At 49.2% G+C, this 16,334-nt stretch overlaps 1 protein-coding gene across 1 annotated transcript in view; it reads right to left on the reverse strand.

Annotated features, from left to right (window-relative positions):
- LOC144492288 (Golgi-associated kinase 1A-like) overlaps positions 1–16,334 on the reverse strand; it is a 40,117-nt gene that overhangs the window by 16,276 nt on the left and 7,507 nt on the right. The window contains exon 3 of the mRNA XM_078210278.1: positions 606–682. Within this exon, the coding sequence (XP_078066404.1) occupies positions 606–682 (77 nt within the window). The remainder of the gene's footprint in view (positions 1–605; positions 683–16,334) is intronic.

Genomic DNA, 16,334 nt, shown 5'->3' on the forward strand with positions numbered 1-16,334 from the left:
TGTTACAGTCATAGCTAGAGTGTAGGGAAAGATCAACTTAATGCAAGGTAAGCCCATTTAAAAGTCTGACAGCAGCAGGGAAGAAGCTGTTCTTGAGTCGGTTGGTACATGACTTTTGTATCTTTTTCCTGGTGGAAAAGAGAATATGTCCGGGGTGCGTGGGGTCCTTGATTATGCTGGCTACTTTTCCGAGGCAGCGGGAAGTGTAGACGGAGTCAATGGATGGGAGGCTGGTTTGAGTGATGGACTGGGCTACATTCACGACCTTTCACTGACTTCAATGGAAAGAGAGATTGGGATCGCTGAGTTACTGTCACCCATTTTACATTGTTGGACAAGATCAACTCCTTGCAGTTGTGTGGGAGAAGCTTAGGGTTCCTTTCAAACTGATCTCTTTACCACCAATCCTCGATTGTGGTCATTTGGAAATGCCAAACAGCAAATGACGGGCACAAACTCTGCCAATCTTTCTGTAGCAACAACAAACCCGTGCCACTCAGTATTAACTGAGTATGAACTGGCTGGGCCAAATAGCCTCTTTCAGTGCTGTATCTTCTATGTATTATTTGACATTTTAAATTAACACAGACATTCTGCGCACTCACCAATTTAAATCTTTGAAATTAATTGCACGTCGATTCCTGTCTCTGCCGAAGCTATCCAGATTTAGCTTCATATCCACCTGGAAAAAGACAGAAGTTTTAAAGAGCATTCAATGAATATAAGTCAATGCCAAAAGCACCAAGACTTCCAGCAAACATGAGTCCAAAATGCACAAGCACAGTGTGATAAGGATAAAAACAGAGGCACTCTAAACGCCAGGGACCCGGGTTCGATTCCCGGCTGGAGTCACTGTCTGTGTGGAGTTTGCACGTTCTCCCCGTATCTGTGTGGGTTTCCTCCGGGTGCTCTGGTTTCCTCCCACAGTCCAAAGATGTGCAGGTTAGGTGGATTGGCCATGCTAAATTTCCCCTTAGTGTCAGGGGGACTAGCTAGGGTAAATGCATGGGGTTACAGGGATAGGACCTGGTTGGGATTGCGATCGGTGCAGACTCGGTCCGAATGGCCTCCTTCTGCACTGTAGGATTCTATGATTCTTTAACAGGCGACATCTGTGGAGAGAAAGAGTTAATGTTTCAGCTTGATTACCAGAGCTACAACTGCTGTTTAATCTTCCCTTGTGTCCAGATGTTTTCAATGTTCAGTAAGAGATGCAGCATCCAGCTGTTGAAATGGGGCCATTATCTCTTCCATGTAGGTTAGTAATCAGGTGACACGGAAAGGCACTGCGGCCTCCACCCGTGATCCAGCTGCTGTTCGACACAGGTGGAAGCAATGTTCCAGATTTGCTATTCCGGGAAACAGATGGAGCATTCCAGCCGTGTTCATTGTTAAATTGGTCTGTGGGATTCACCGCCTGTGATTTGGCTCCAAACCACTTTGCTGAGAACAGACCCGTTTCTGGAAGGGAGCTGTGCTGAGATATAGTCCTCAGAAATATTCAGACTGGCTTTTATGACACTACTTCTAAGATAATAGCCCAGCGGGGAGTAGAAACCAGTTTAATGCCAACCACTGGGATTAAGGCCAACACTTCTGTTATCCAAAACTTCTGTGAAGCCATTAAATTGTTGCATTTTTAAAAAAATTGTCACTGTTCACACGGAAGCTCAGACTGTGAGGTTTCTAAGTTTGAAATGCTGTACTATTTAAAATATACCGTGTGGTCTCTTTGTGTGTGAACTCTGACATTGACAAATACTGCAATGTGCTTATCTCAGTAATTATCGCATGGTCTCAGTGTCCTTCCCTCACAACCTCTGCACTGCCTACCTGCAGCAGGGTAGTGTGGGCTGTGGGCCTTCCGCAAGGGCATCACCACTGCTGTCTCCTATCAGCTGACAGGATCAACCCCGCACTGACTGATAATCCAAGATTTCATTGTGAGAACATGACTAATGTCTGCCGCGCACCAGCCTGAACAACACAGAGGTTATCCGTTCAGCATACCGAACAAAAATTGGTCATGTCCCCCCTCGCTGTCAATCAAACAATGTTTTAAGTAAACATCTTGAACTATTTTAAATGCAAAATACAAATGCGTATTCTGTTCAAAAAACAGAAAATGCTGGAGAAACTCAGCAGGTCTGACAGCATCTGTGGAGAGAGAGTAGAACGGGGGCTCTATTCACTCTCCGCAGATGCTGTCAGACCTGCTGAGATTTTCCACCATCTTTAACTCTTTCACTGCTTCAGATTAATCAAGATGGCCTGAGTGAAACACAGTTTTTCCTCTGACTATCTGCATTGTTTTTGTGTATTGTGGAATTTTGATAGTTATGTGCGCTGCCCCCCCACCCCCCTCCTTATTCCTTCTCGGTCCCAGCCCCAGGTCCTTAGATCAGTCTTTGGTCCTCTCCAGCAGGGTTTGTCTGCAACGTAGGATGATTGCACACCTTGTTCAAACTAAATAGTGTACTAGAGTGACTGGAGCAAAGTCTACAGACTTTAGCGGCACGGTGGCACAATGGTTAGCACTGCTGCCTCTCAGCGCCAGGGACCCGGGTTCAATTCTGGCCTCAGGTCACTGTGTGTGTGGAGTTTGCACGTTCTTCCTGTGTCTGTGTGGGTTTCCTCCGGGTGCTCCACTTTCCTCCCACAGTCCAAAGATGTGTGGGTTAGGTTGATTAGCCATGTAAAATTGGCCCTACTGTCAGGGTGATTAGCAGGGTAAATATTGTGGGGTTACGGGAATAGGGCCTGGGTGGGATTGTGGTCAGTGCACACCTGATGGGCCAAATGGCCTCCTTCTGCACTGTAGGGATTGTAAGTACAGGTGACCTATATTTTTGCCACAAGACAGAGATGTTTTCCTCTTCTATCAGTTATTCTCCTGAGGAGAAATTCCTAAGAAAATCTCCTGGGGAGATGATGCTGTAGTGGTAATGTTGCTGGGTTAGTTATCCAGAGGCCCGAGTTAATATTCTGGAGACATGGGTTCAAATCTCACCCTGGCAATTAGTGGAGTCTAAATTCTGCCCCATAAATCTGGAATATAAAGCTATCTCAGTAATAGTGACCACAAAGCTTGTTGTAAAAACCCATTCGATTCACTGATGTCCTTTAGGGAAGGAAATCTGCCGTCCTCACCTGGTCTGGCCTACATGTGACTCCAGAGCCAAGGCAATGTGGTTGACTCCTAACTGCCTTCTGACGAAGGGTCATCAAGACTCAAAATGTTGGCTCTATTCTCTCTCCATGGATGCTGTCAGACGTGCTGAGATTTTCCAGCATTTTCTGTTTTTGTGCCCTCTAAAATGGTCTAGCAAGCCACTCAGTCCAAGGATAATTAGGGATGCGCAACAAATGCCGGCCCAGCCACTGATGCTCACATCCCGTGAAAGAATTTTTAAAAACACTGAAATATCAACAATTGGCATTGGATTAGCCATGTTTAGGATAAAGATTTGAAACTGCCAGGCGAAGAATAACTATTGGTTTTTTGTATAATTTTCATATTCTAGTTATATATGAGAGCCAGGCTTCCTTACATTACTACGTCTCATTGTCAGGGCATCGAGTACCTACCCATTGCCTGATTTCATCCACCATGAAAAGCTACACTAAGGGAATGGAGATGGGCTCTGGTTAGTTACATTGTGATTTGGGAGCTGGTTTCTGCTGGGCCAGGATGTGTGTGGCAGACACAGGAATGACAGAAAAGTCCTCCTGGGAAAACATAGCCCCTGCTGTATTAGAGCATGGACGGATAATTGTCTCACATCAGAGACTATTGGAGATGAGCCAGTTTCACATCATGTAAACGCCTGAAGCCTTTTCTTTCCCATAAATGTTGTCTCCATAAATATTTGCAAATCAGCATCAGGACCTTAGTGCATTTAAAGTCGCAGTAGTCTGTACCTGCGTTCTCCATGTTTAATTTTGACATCAATCTTTGTCACAGTATTTCCCAATATTTCCTGGTCTTTGCCAGGCAAAATGCAAAGGCTGCTGCTTTTCTACCATGCGGTTCACCAGGCCCCATTTAATCTTACACAGCTGAGGATGCAGTCAAATGCAGAGAGGATCCCAATACCACTCTTTAAAGGGGCCATCAAACACTTTCAAGTTAGTTGCTGATTAATTTTTGCTCGGAATCAGGAGAGCTGCTGAAGGTTTGTGGTGTTACAGTTTGAGAAGTCTACAAGGCACCTGGTGAAAGCCTTGGTTCACACTTCAAGGGTTCTGCACCTGACACTTACATAAAATCCATTGAATCCCTACAGTGCAGAAGGAGGCCATCCAGCCCATTGAGTCTGCACCGAACCTCTGACATATCACCCTACCCAGGCCCTAATCTGGTAGCCTTATGTATTTACCACACTAATCCCCCTAACCTACACGTGGGGTGGCACGGTGGCACAGTGGTTAGCACTGCTGCCTCACAACTCCAGGGACCCGGGTTCAATTCCGGCCTCGGGTGAGTGACTGTGTGAAGTTTGCACATTCTTCCTGTGTCTGCGTCGGTTTCCTCCCAGACTCCAAAGACATGCGGGTTAGGTTGATTGGCCATGCTAAATTGCCCCTTAGTGTCCCGGGATGCATAGGTTAGAGGGATTAGAAGGGTAAATAATGTGGGGTGACGGCGGATGGGGCCTGTGTGGGATTGTTGTCGGTGCAGACTCGATGTGCCAAATGGCCTCCTTCTGCACTGTAGGATTTCTATGATTCTATGATTTTTGGATTCTAAGGGGCATCCACACAGTCATCCGAGGCCGGTATTGAACCCAGGTTCCTGGCGCTGTGACGCAGCAGTGCTTACCACTTGCTCTCAGTCATGGATGCTGTAGTTACCACTCCCCTTGGCCTGCAGCCTGAGCCTGAGAATGAGCAGAGTCAGCACAGAGCAGGTCATGCTGCTTAAAGAGGGAGGAGGAAGAGGAGGGGGGAGAAAGGCTTACAGTGGGTGGCTATATCTATCCAGAGACCAATTCACTCGCCTCAGTTTAAGCCAGGAAGACTGTACAATGTCTCCATTTCACTGATGAGGTTCTCCCAGAAACTGGCCACCTCTTGCAGACAGACCTGCAAACTCAGAGCAGGGGGAAAGATGGCACTGCCAGTTGTGGGAAAAGTGAGCATGGATTTGAAAGTCCTCACATCGGGCTCCTTCAGGTTGGAGCAAGCAACATTTTCAACATCTCACAGTTCACTGTCCGCTGTTGTGTGAGGGGGGTGACTGACACTCTGTACGGAAATAAAAGGGAATGCCACTCACTCTCTCAATACACAGAGTAGCAGGCTGGGTGAATGTACAGCATCACCGGGAGAGCTGGTTTCCCCATGGTGCCCGGTCACATTAACTGCACACACGTGGCTTTGCACACAGAAATGTACCAGAATTATAAAATAATTCCACTCCCTCAACACCCAACTGGAATGCAACTTTCCTCCACACACCATTCAGGTCAATGCCCGGTAACCAGGTTGCAGCATTGGTGCTGGCATTGTGTGCCAGTCCAGTGTACCATCAACATTAAAGCCACTGACAGAGGGATACATCTGGCAACCAGGGCTATCCGCTGCTCATCAGTTCATGGCACCAGTGTGCAACTCTCACAGACACCATGTATTTAATAACAGCCAAACTGCCATACAAAGAGCACTGGTGTTTAAACAACACCTCCACTGTTTCAGAGCTGCTCTGGGAGGGCTCACTGTCTGGGCTGCTCTGGGAGAGCTCACTGTCTGGGCTGCTCTGGGAGAGCTCACTGTCTGGGCTGCTCTGGGAGAGCTCACTGTCTGGGCTGCTCTGGGAGAGCTCACTGTCTGGGCTGCTCTGGGAGAGCTCACTGTCTGGGCTGCTCTGGGAGAGCTCACTGTCTGGGCTGCTCTGGGAGAGCTCACTGTCTGGGCTGCTCTGGGAGAGCTCACTGTCTGGGCTGCTCTGGGAGAGCTCACTGTCTGGGCTGCTCTGGGAGAGCTCACTGTCTGGGCTGCTCTGGGAGAGCTCACTGTCTGGGCTGCTCTGGGAGAGCTCACTGTCTGGGCTGCTCTGGGAGAGCTCACTGTCTGGGCTGCTCTGGGAGAGCTCACTGTCTGGGCTGCTCTGGGAGAGCTCACTGTCTGGGCTGCTCTGGGAGAGCTCACTGTCTGGGCTGCTCTGGGAGAGCTCACTGGGCTGCTCTGGGAGGGCTCTGCAGAGTTTGGCATTGGGGTGTCATGATTGATTGTGTTCTATTCACAATCCCACCTTCACCTTGGTCACCAGTTATCTGATGAACAGTTGACAAGGGGGAGGAGGAAGGTCGGATACAATCAACACATTCCTTACTCCAGCCGGACTGTCTGTGACTGTCTATCTGACTCTGCCACAGTGAACACAACCCCAATTTCCCATTCACCCGCTTCACCATCCTCTGTGACTGATCATCCTGTTCCTTTGGCCATAATGCTGACAGAAATGAAACATCTCAAAACAACCACTGCTAACAAACCATCCTGTATTCCCTACAAAACTCAACTAATCCCTCTTTATTCTCCGGGTGGATTTCCCTGCCTCCATGCTCCTATACCTTGCAACCTGAAGCACAAGTGGCTGACATTCAGTGGGGAGACACTAGATGGTTTCAGGGGATGACATTTTGTAGCTATGTTCCTGGAAGGCTTGACTTCAAACTGTACCAATACTGCATGGGCAACACCAGCCTGGTGCCAGCTGGCTGATGGGCAGTGGCGAGAGGATGAATATGATCATCCTGAGTGAGGATGGTGGGTTCATACTCCCCGGAGCCACTCCCGGGGCAGCGAGCGGAGGGGAGGCAACACAACACTTCAGCAATGCTGGCAATGCATCAGACAGGTTGCTGGAATGCTGTGACACTCTGCAAGTCCCTTTGATCCCTGTGTTAGTGCTCATGGTAGCAAACTGAGCCTTTGTGAGCTCAGTGAGAGAGTCCCCGGGAGTTTACTATCCCTGTGCTTGGGAGTAAGATTTGACAATAGCAGGTGTGAAGTTGCACACAGACTGCTGCTTAGGTGTGTCCATTCGAGGGAGACTCCTGCCCAATTTGGCTCCAAATTTCAATTCAATGTGGAACGTTCCAGAAAGCTAGGCTGCTGAAGTCACAGTATTTCAGTCCATATTTGTTGCCCATCACTAATTGCCCCCTTTGAACTGAGTGTCTCGCTCGGGCCATTTCAGAGGGGGGGGGGTCATGTGACACCCCCCCCCCCTCCTTCCACCCCCCCCCCCTCCCCCCTCCCCCCTCCTTCCACCCCCCCACCCCCACCGGCAAGGCAGCCATCTTCCAGTTTACAAGGGTCCATTTTAAAAGGCATACAAATTTTCCTCTAACTGTAATGTCTTCACGGACTGGCGTGGCACTCTACAGTACACGGACTGTCAGTATCTGAGTTGGGCTAAAACTCGAAGGTGTTTGGCAAAACAGGACCATGAGGATTTCTGAGAGTGGAACAAGAGCAGAAAATGCTGGAAAATCTGAGTGGGTCGGACAGTCTGAGCGGAAGGAGAACAGAGCCAATATTTGTTTCCGATTCCGACAGCTGCAGTATTTTGCCTTTATTGACGCGAGTGGTTTGGGTGGGGAATTCACTGCCGGAGAGTGTAACAGAAACAGGTTCAAACATGGCTTTCAAAAGAAATTTGGACAATGATCTGAAGGGAACTGCATTTTCAGGGAAAAGCTTGGGAGTGGGATGAGTGGCTACTGCAGAGAGCCAGCGTGAACACGACGGGACAAATGGGCTCCTTCACTTTCTCACTCTATGATCAGTGGCTGTGAGTGTGAGAACCAGTGTTTTTTCTTCATCGCTGTCTTCAGATCCCACCGTGGCAGCTGGTGGAATTTAAAATTCAGTGAATGAATCTGGAATGAAAGACTGGTCTCGGTAATTGTGAGCATGAAACTATTGTCGATTGTCATAAAGATCCATCTGGTTCTCTAATGCCCTCGAGCAATGGGAATCAGGACTCCGAGCGGACAACAATATGGTCGACTTTTTAAAAAGTGCCCTCTGCAATGGGCTAGCGAGCCACGCAGTTGTATCAACCCGCTATCGAGAAGTCAAAAAGGGATTAAACTGAACTGATCGCCTGGCATCAAGTTAGGCACCGGAAGCAACGTCGGCCAGCACCTTGTTGATACTGCAAAGTCCTCCTTACTAACATGTGGGGACTTGTGCTAAAATTGGGAGAGCTGTCACATAAACCAGTCAAGCAACAAAGACATACTCGCTGAATCATACCTTACAGAGGCCCCAGACACCACCATCAGATAGTATCACACCGAGTATCACATCAAGTCTGCACTGACACACAAGAAACACTTGAACTCCCACCTAATCCCATTTATCAGCACTTGGCCCATAGCCCTGAATGTTTTTTTAAAGTTAAGTTTATTTATTAGTCACAAGTAAGGTTACATTCACGCTGCAATGAAGTTACTGTGAAATTCCCCTATGTGCCAGGTGCACATTCAGGTACTTTTTAAAGGATGTGAGGCAACCCGCCTCTACCACACTCCCAGGCAGCGCATTCCAGACCGTCACCACATGAGCAAAGAAACTTCCAGCTGATCATCACTATCTGCACCCCAGCTCCCTCAGCTAATGAGTCAGTGCTCCTCCATGTTGAACACCATTTGGAAGAAGCACTGAGGGTGGTAAGACATGAAATATACTTCAATGTCCATCACCACAAGAGTGGTTCAGTAACAGCACTACTGACCAAGCTGACCAAGTCCTAAAGAACATGGCTGCTAGTCTGTGGCAGGTGGTGAGGGAGCCAATAAGAGGGGAAAACCTACTTGACTTTGTCCTCACCAATCTGCCTGCTGCAGATGTATCTGTCAATTACAGCACTGGTAGGAGTGACCACTGCACAGTCCTTGTGGTGTTAAAGTCCTATCTTCACACTATCATCTTGTGTGGCATTACCACTGTGCTACAGAGAAGAGATTCTGAAGATCTAGCAATTCAAAATTGGGCATCCTTGAGGTGATGTAGGCCACCAGCAGCAGCAGAATTGTATTCAAACACAGTCTGTAACCTCATGGCCTGGCATATCCCCCATTATCATCCAGCCAGGGGTCAACCCCGATTCAAAGAGGTCAGGAGGGCATGCCACGAGCAGCACCAGGCAGACCTAAAAGTGAGGTGTCAACCTGGCGAAGCTACCAAACAGGACTACTTGCTTGCTAAATAGCATGAGATAAACAGAGCTAATTAATCCCACAACTAACGAATCGGATGCACAGTCTGCAGACCTGCTACATCCAGCCGTGAATGGTGGTGGACAATTAAACAACTCAGTGGAAGAGGAGGCTCCACAATGATGGAGGAGCCCAGCACATCCGTGCAAAAGATACAACAATCGCAACAATCTTCAGCAAGAAGTGCCGAGTGGATGATCCATCTCGGCCTCCTTTGGAGGTCCCCAGCATCACAGATGTCAGTCTTCAGCCAATTCAATTCACTCCATGTGACATTAAGAAATGTTTGAAAGAATTGGTCAAGGCTATGGGCACTGAAAATATTCTGGCAATCGTACTTGTGCTACAAAACTAACTGCACCCCTAGCCTGTTCCAGGACAGCTACAACACTGGCATTACCCAGCAATGTGGAAAATTCTCCAGGTATGTCTTATCCATAAAAAGCAGGAAATATCCAGCCTGACCGATTACTGCCCCATCAGTCTACTCTCAATCCTCGGTATCAACAGTGCCATCGAGTGGCACTTACAAAGCAATAACCTGCTCAGTGACGCCTAGGTCGCTCAGCTCCTGATCTCATTACAGCCTTGGTCCAAACATGGACAAGAGAGCTATATTCCAGAGGTGAGGTGAGAATGACAGCCCTTGACATCAAGGCCACATTCGACCGAGTGTGGCATCAAGGAGCCCTAGCAAAACTGGAGTTAATGGGAATCAGGGCGAAAGCACTCCGCTGGTTAAAGTCATACTTGGCACAAAGTAGGATGGTTGTGGTGATTGGAGATAATCAACTCAGCTCCAGGACATAACTCAGGAATTCCTCAGGATAGTGTCCTGGGCCCAACCACCTTCAGGTGTTTCATCAATGACCTTCCCTCCATCATAGGGTCAGAAGTGGGGTTGTTTGCTGATGACTGCACAATGAACAGCACCATTCATGACTACTGAAGCAGTCCATGTCCAAATGCAGCAAGACCTGGACAGTATCCAGGTTTGGGTTGTTAAGTGGCAAGCAACATTCATGTTACAAGTGCCAGGCAATGACCATCTCCAACATGAGGGGATCCAACTATCATCCCTTGACATTCAATGGCATTACCATCGCTGAATCCCCCATTATAAACATCCTGGGGATTTCCCTTCACCAGAAGTTAAACTGGAATAACCGTATGAATACAGTGGCTACAAGAGCAGGTCAGACGCTGGGAATTATGTGGCGAGTAATTCATCTCCTGACTCCCAAAGCCTGTCCACCATCCACAAAGTACAAGTCAGAAGTGTGATGGAATACTCCCCACTTGCCTGGATGAGTGCAGCTCCAACATTCGAGAAACTAAACGTTATCCAAGACAAAGCAGCCCGATTGATTGGCACCCCATCCACTAACATTCACTCCCTCCACCACCAACACATGGGGGCAGCCGTGTGTACCATCTACAAGATACACTGCAGGAATCCACCAAGGCTCCTTCATCAGCAAACCCACGATCTCTATCATCTAGGAGAACAAGGCTGACAGACACATGGGAACACCACCACCTGCAAGTTCCCCCCCCAAGTCCCCTCCATGGATTAATAGGGACAGTAGCAACGTGGATACAAAACTGATTGATTAATAGGAAGCAGCGAATAACGGTCAAAGGATATTTTTCAAGTTGTAGGAAGGTTTGTAGTGATGTTCGCCAGGGATCAGTATTGGAAACCTTCCTTTCAAGTAAAGTAAAGTTTATTTATTACTCACAAGTCGGCTTACATTAATACTGCAATGAAGCTACTGTGAAAATCCCCTAGTTGCCACACTCCGGCGCCTGTTCGGACACACTGAGGGAGAATTTATCATGGCCAATGCATCTATCCAGCACGTCTTTCAGACTGTGAGAGGAAACCAGAGCACCCGGAGGAAACCCACACAGACAGGAAGAATGTGCAAATTCCACACAGACAGTGACCCAAGCCGGGAATCGAACCCAGATCCCTGGCGCTGTGAAGCAGCAGTGCTAACCACTGTACCAATATATTAATCATCTAAATTTTGGTGTGCAGGAGACAGTTTCAAACCTTGCAGATGACACAAAACTTGGATTTATTGTAAACTGTGAGGAGGACAGCGAGGAACCTGGGGTGTGAACCCTGCCAGACTGAGCCAGCACAGGCACTGAGTGTAGCATCAGATCACACCCCTGGTTTCACTCTGTAGTCTCCCCTCTCCTCTTTGAGGATGCAGCACGGAGGTGGGGAATGTCTCCACAGGGAGCAGGAAAGAGAGAGAGGTGAGGACTGGGAAAAGGGAGAACAGGAAATCTCCACCTTAGTCTGAAATGTGGAGGCAGGCGGGAGTCTCAGATGGTGGTCTGCCTCCCTGGGGCCGGGATCCAGGGTGTCACTGGTCGACTCCCAGAAATCCTGAGGGGGGAGGGAGAGGAGCCAGAGGTAACGGTACATATTGGTACCGCTGATGTGGGAAGGAAGGGGGAAGGGGTCATGAAAAGAGAGTAGAGGGAATTAGGGAGACAGCTGAGAAGGAGGAAAGCAAAGGTAGTAATCTCAGGATTGCTGCCTGTGCCATGGGAAGGTGAGGACAGGAATGGAGTGAGGTGGAGGATGAATGTGTGGCTGAAGGACTGGTGCAGGGGGCAGGGATTCAGGTTCCTGGACCATTGGGACCTCTTTAGGGGCAGGTGTGACCTGTACACAAAAAGCGGGTGGCACTTGAATTCCAGGGGGACCAATATCCTGGCGGGAAGGTTGGCTAAGGCTACTGGGGAGAGTTTAAACTTGATAGGTTGGGGGGAGGGGATCGAGACGAGGTGACTGGGAGCGAGGAAGTTAGCTCACAAACAGAGAAGGGTTATAGACATGGCAAGAGGGATGATGGACGGGGGATAGAGAAGGAGAGAGCTCAGACCAAAGGATTGAGATGTGTTTACTTTAATACCAGGAGTATAGTAAAGGGGATGAGCTCAGAGCGTGGATCGATGCCTGGAAGTGTGATGTGGTGGCCATTACAGAGACTTGGATGTCTCAGGGACAGGACTGGATACTCCAGGTGCCGGGATTCAGATGTTTCAGGAAGGACAGGGAGGGAGGCAAGAGAGGGGGTGGAGTGGCACTGCTGATCAGGGATAGTGTCACAGCTGTAGAGAAGGTGTATGCTGTGGAGGGATTGTCTACAGAGTCTCTGTGGGTGGAAGTTCGGAGTGGGAAGAGGTCGATCACTTTGCTGGGAGTTTTTTATAGGCTGCCCAATAGTAACTGGGAGGTGGAGGAGCAGATAGGAAAACAGATCCTGGAGAGTTGCAATAATAGCAGAGTTGTTGTGATGGGAGACTTTAATTTCCCAAACATAGATTGGAATATCCCTAGGGTAAGGGGATTGGATGGGGAAGAGTTCATTAGGTGTGTTCAGGAGGGTTTCCTGACACAGCATGTGGACAAGCCTACAAGAGGAGAGGCTGTACTTGATCTGATACTGACCAATGAACCTGGACAGGTGTCAGATCTCTCAGTGGGAGAGCATCTTGGGGATAGCGATCATAACACTATCTCCTTTATGCTTGCATTGGAAAAAGAAATGATCAGGCAAGCTAGGAAAGCGTTTATATGGAGTAAGGGGAAATATGAAGACCTAAGGCAGCAAATTAGAGGAGTAAATTGGAAGGAGGTATTCTCGGGGAAATGTACTGAAGAGAGGTGGCAGTTTTTCAAGGAATGTCTGTCTAGAGTTCTACAGGACAACGTTCCAAGCAGACAGGGAGGAGTTGGTAGGTTAAAGGAACCGTGGTGCACGAAAGCTGTGCGGGACCTAGTCGAGAAGAAAAGGAAAGCGTACAAAAGGTTCAGAGAGCTTGGCGAAGATAGGGATCTAGATGAGCATACGGCTTGTAGGAAGGGGCTAAAGAAGGAAATTAGGAGAGCCAGAAGGGGTCACGAGAAGGCCTTGGCAGGTAGGATTAAGGAAAACCCGAAGGCGTTCTATAAATATGTGCAGAGTAAAAGGATGAGACATGAAGGAATAGGGTCTCGGGAAAGTCTGTACGGAACCAGTAGAAATGGCAGAGGTGCTTTATGAGCATTTTGCCTCGGTTTTCACAGAGGAGAAGGACCTGGGTGGATGTACTGTGGGCTTGCGGTGGACTGAAAAGATTGAGTATGTGGACTTTAACAAAGAGGTTGTGCTGGAAGCTTTGAATGGCATCAAGATAGATAAGTCGCCGGGTCCGGATGGGATGTACCCCAGGTTACTGTGGGAGGTGAGGGAAGAGATTGCACAGCCTCTGGTGATGATCTTTGCGTCGTCGATGGAGATGGGAGAGGTGCCGGAGGATTGGAGGATTGCGGATGTGGTTCCTATTTTCAAGAAGGGGAATAGGGATAGCCCAGGAAATTACCGACCGGTGAGTCTAACCTCAGTGGTTGGTAAGCTGATGGAGAAGATCCTGAGGGACAAGATTTATGAGCATTTGGAGAGGTTTAGTATGCTCAAGAATACTCAGCATGGCTTTGTCAAAGGCAGATCGTGCCTTACGAGCCTGGTGGAGTTCTTCGAAAATGTGACTAAACACATTGACGAAAGGAAAGCGGTAGATGTGGTTTATATGGATTTTAGCAAGGCGTTCGATAAAGTCCCCCATGCAAGGCTTCTAGAAAAAGTGAGGGCATGGGATCCAAGGGGCTGCTGCCCTGTGGATCCAGAACTGGCTTGCCCAAAGGAGGCAGAGAGTGGGTATAGATGGGTCTTTTTCTAAATGGAGGTCGGTCACCAGTGGTGTGCCCCAGGGATCTGTTCTGGGACCCTTGCTGTTTGTCATTTTCATCAATGACCTGGATGAGGAAGTGGAGGGATGGGTTGGTAAGTTTGCCGACGACATGTAGGTTGGTGGGGTTGTGGATAGTCTGGAGGGATGTCAGAAGTTACAGAGGGACATAGATAGGATGCAAGACTGGGCGGAGAAGTGGCAGATGGACTTCAACCCAGATAAATGCGTAGTGGTCCATTTTGGCAGGTCAAATGGGATGAAGGAGTACAATATAAAGGGAAAGACTCTTAGCACGGTAGAGGATCAGAAGGACCTTGGGGTCTGGGTCCATAGGACTCTAAAATCGGCCCCACAGGTGGAGGAGGTGGTTAAGAAGGCGTATGGTGTGCTGGCCTTTATCAATCGAGGGATTGAGTTTAGGAGTCCGGGGATAATGATGCAGCTATGTAAGACCCTCGTCAGACCCCACTTGGAGTACTGTGCTCAGTTCTGGTCGCCTCATTACAGGAAGGATGTGGAAAAGATTGAAAGGGTGCAGAGGAGATTTACAAGCATGTTGCCTGGATTGAGTGGCATGCCTTATGAGGATAGGCTGAGGGAGGTCAGTCTTTTCTCCTTGGAGAGACGTAGGATGAGAGGAGACCTAATAGAGGTATATAAGATGTTGAGAGGCATAGATCGGGTGGACTCTCAGAGGCTTTTTCCCAGTGTGGGAATGGCTGCTACGAGAGGACACAGGTTTAGGTGCTGGGGTGTAGGTACAGGGGAAATGTTAGGGGGAAGTTTCTCACACAGGGTGGTGGGCGAGTGGAATCGGCTGCCGTCAGTGGTGGTGGAGGCAAACTCAATAGGGTCTTTTAAGACACTCCTGGATGAGTACATGGGACTTAATAGGATGGAGGGTTATAGGTAGGCCTAAAAGGTAGGGATATGTTCGGCACAACTTGTGGGGCCGAAGGGCCTGTTTTGTGCTGTAGTTTTTCTATGTTCTATGATAGAGAGAGCCCTAGGTGAACATTGTAGCAAGTCCAACCTCCACAGGAGGTGATTCCCCCTGCGGAGGGCATTTCATGAGCATTTCATGCGCGCCATGGCTTCTGCACATCTCCCAGCTGAAGATTTACAGAGTAATCAGCTCTGCACCAGAAATCAGCACGGAGCTGATTACAATATGGAAATCTCCATTTACATTTCATTAGCGGGCCCGGGACTGAAACCTTCGGGCCTGCTAGTGTGTGCCCCCCCCCCATGCCCCACCCCCCCCATCCTTCTGGGCTGAAGAGGGGCCATTGAGGCCTTCCCAGGAGGTCAGCAATAAGAGGGGTTGCCCCTTGGGCAGTGTCAGGCCGGCAGTGCCAGCCTGGCAACCTGGCATTGCCCAAGGGGCATCTTGGCACTGCCCACTGGGATTGGGCAGTGCCAAGATGGCAGGGCCAGAGGGGGTGGGGCCTATTGAGGAGTGGGGCCTATTGAAGGGACGATCAGTGGGAGTGGGGGTCTCACTGCCACTCTGCATTGGGGATCGGTGGCAGAGGGAGGGAGGATGGCAATAGGGGCTGGCCATCTGGGTTGGGGGAGGGCCAGTGGGGCTACTGGGAGGAGGGGGGCTGCTGCGGGGTGGTATTGGGAGATTGGGGCTGGCCGGGAGGGGGGGAGGGGGGCGTTGTGGTGGCCGGGGGTGGGGGTGGGGGGTTGTGGTGGCCGGGGGGGGGGGGGGGATATGGGGTTGCCCGGCAAGTTCCGGGAGGCCAGTGATCAGGAGGTGCAGGGCTCTGCAAGGCCAGCAATGGGATGTTGTGCGGCTGGCCAGCGATCTGGAGGTCGGCAATGTGGCACTGACAGATCGGCGCATGCGCAGTGGCCCCCTCAGCCCTCTGCTGCCGGCCTCTCAGACAGGAATAGGCCTCCCCCCCTGAATTTCAGAGGGAATCCCGCCAGCACACTCTGTGATGCATATTGTGTCGGAGATTCACTCTGGAAATTACACTGGAAAAATTGACAGGAATTACTCCCATTTTCAAGTGAATTGGGGACTGGGAATTATTTTGGGAGAATCCTGGCCACTGTGTTTTGAGTGAGTGAATTCTAAATTTCTGTTACCCTTTGTGCGAAAAAGTGCTTCCTGATTTCGACCCTCTGGGCTCCAGCTCAGATTTAAGACACCATCTCGCTGGCTCCTGATTTCCTGTTCCGATGTCCCAGTTTCCCTCTATCTCAACCCAATCAAACCCTTTTAACATTTTAAACACCTCGATCACCTCACCTCTTCCTTCCTCAAGAGATTACAAGCAGCCTATCCTCATAATTCAACCCTCGAAGGAAAATTTGACAAATAAATCATGA

The sequence above is a fragment of the Mustelus asterias genome, chromosome 4, assembly GCF_964213995.1.
Source record: "Mustelus asterias chromosome 4, sMusAst1.hap1.1, whole genome shotgun sequence".
Classification (NCBI taxonomy): Eukaryota; Metazoa; Chordata; class Chondrichthyes; order Carcharhiniformes; family Triakidae; genus Mustelus; species Mustelus asterias.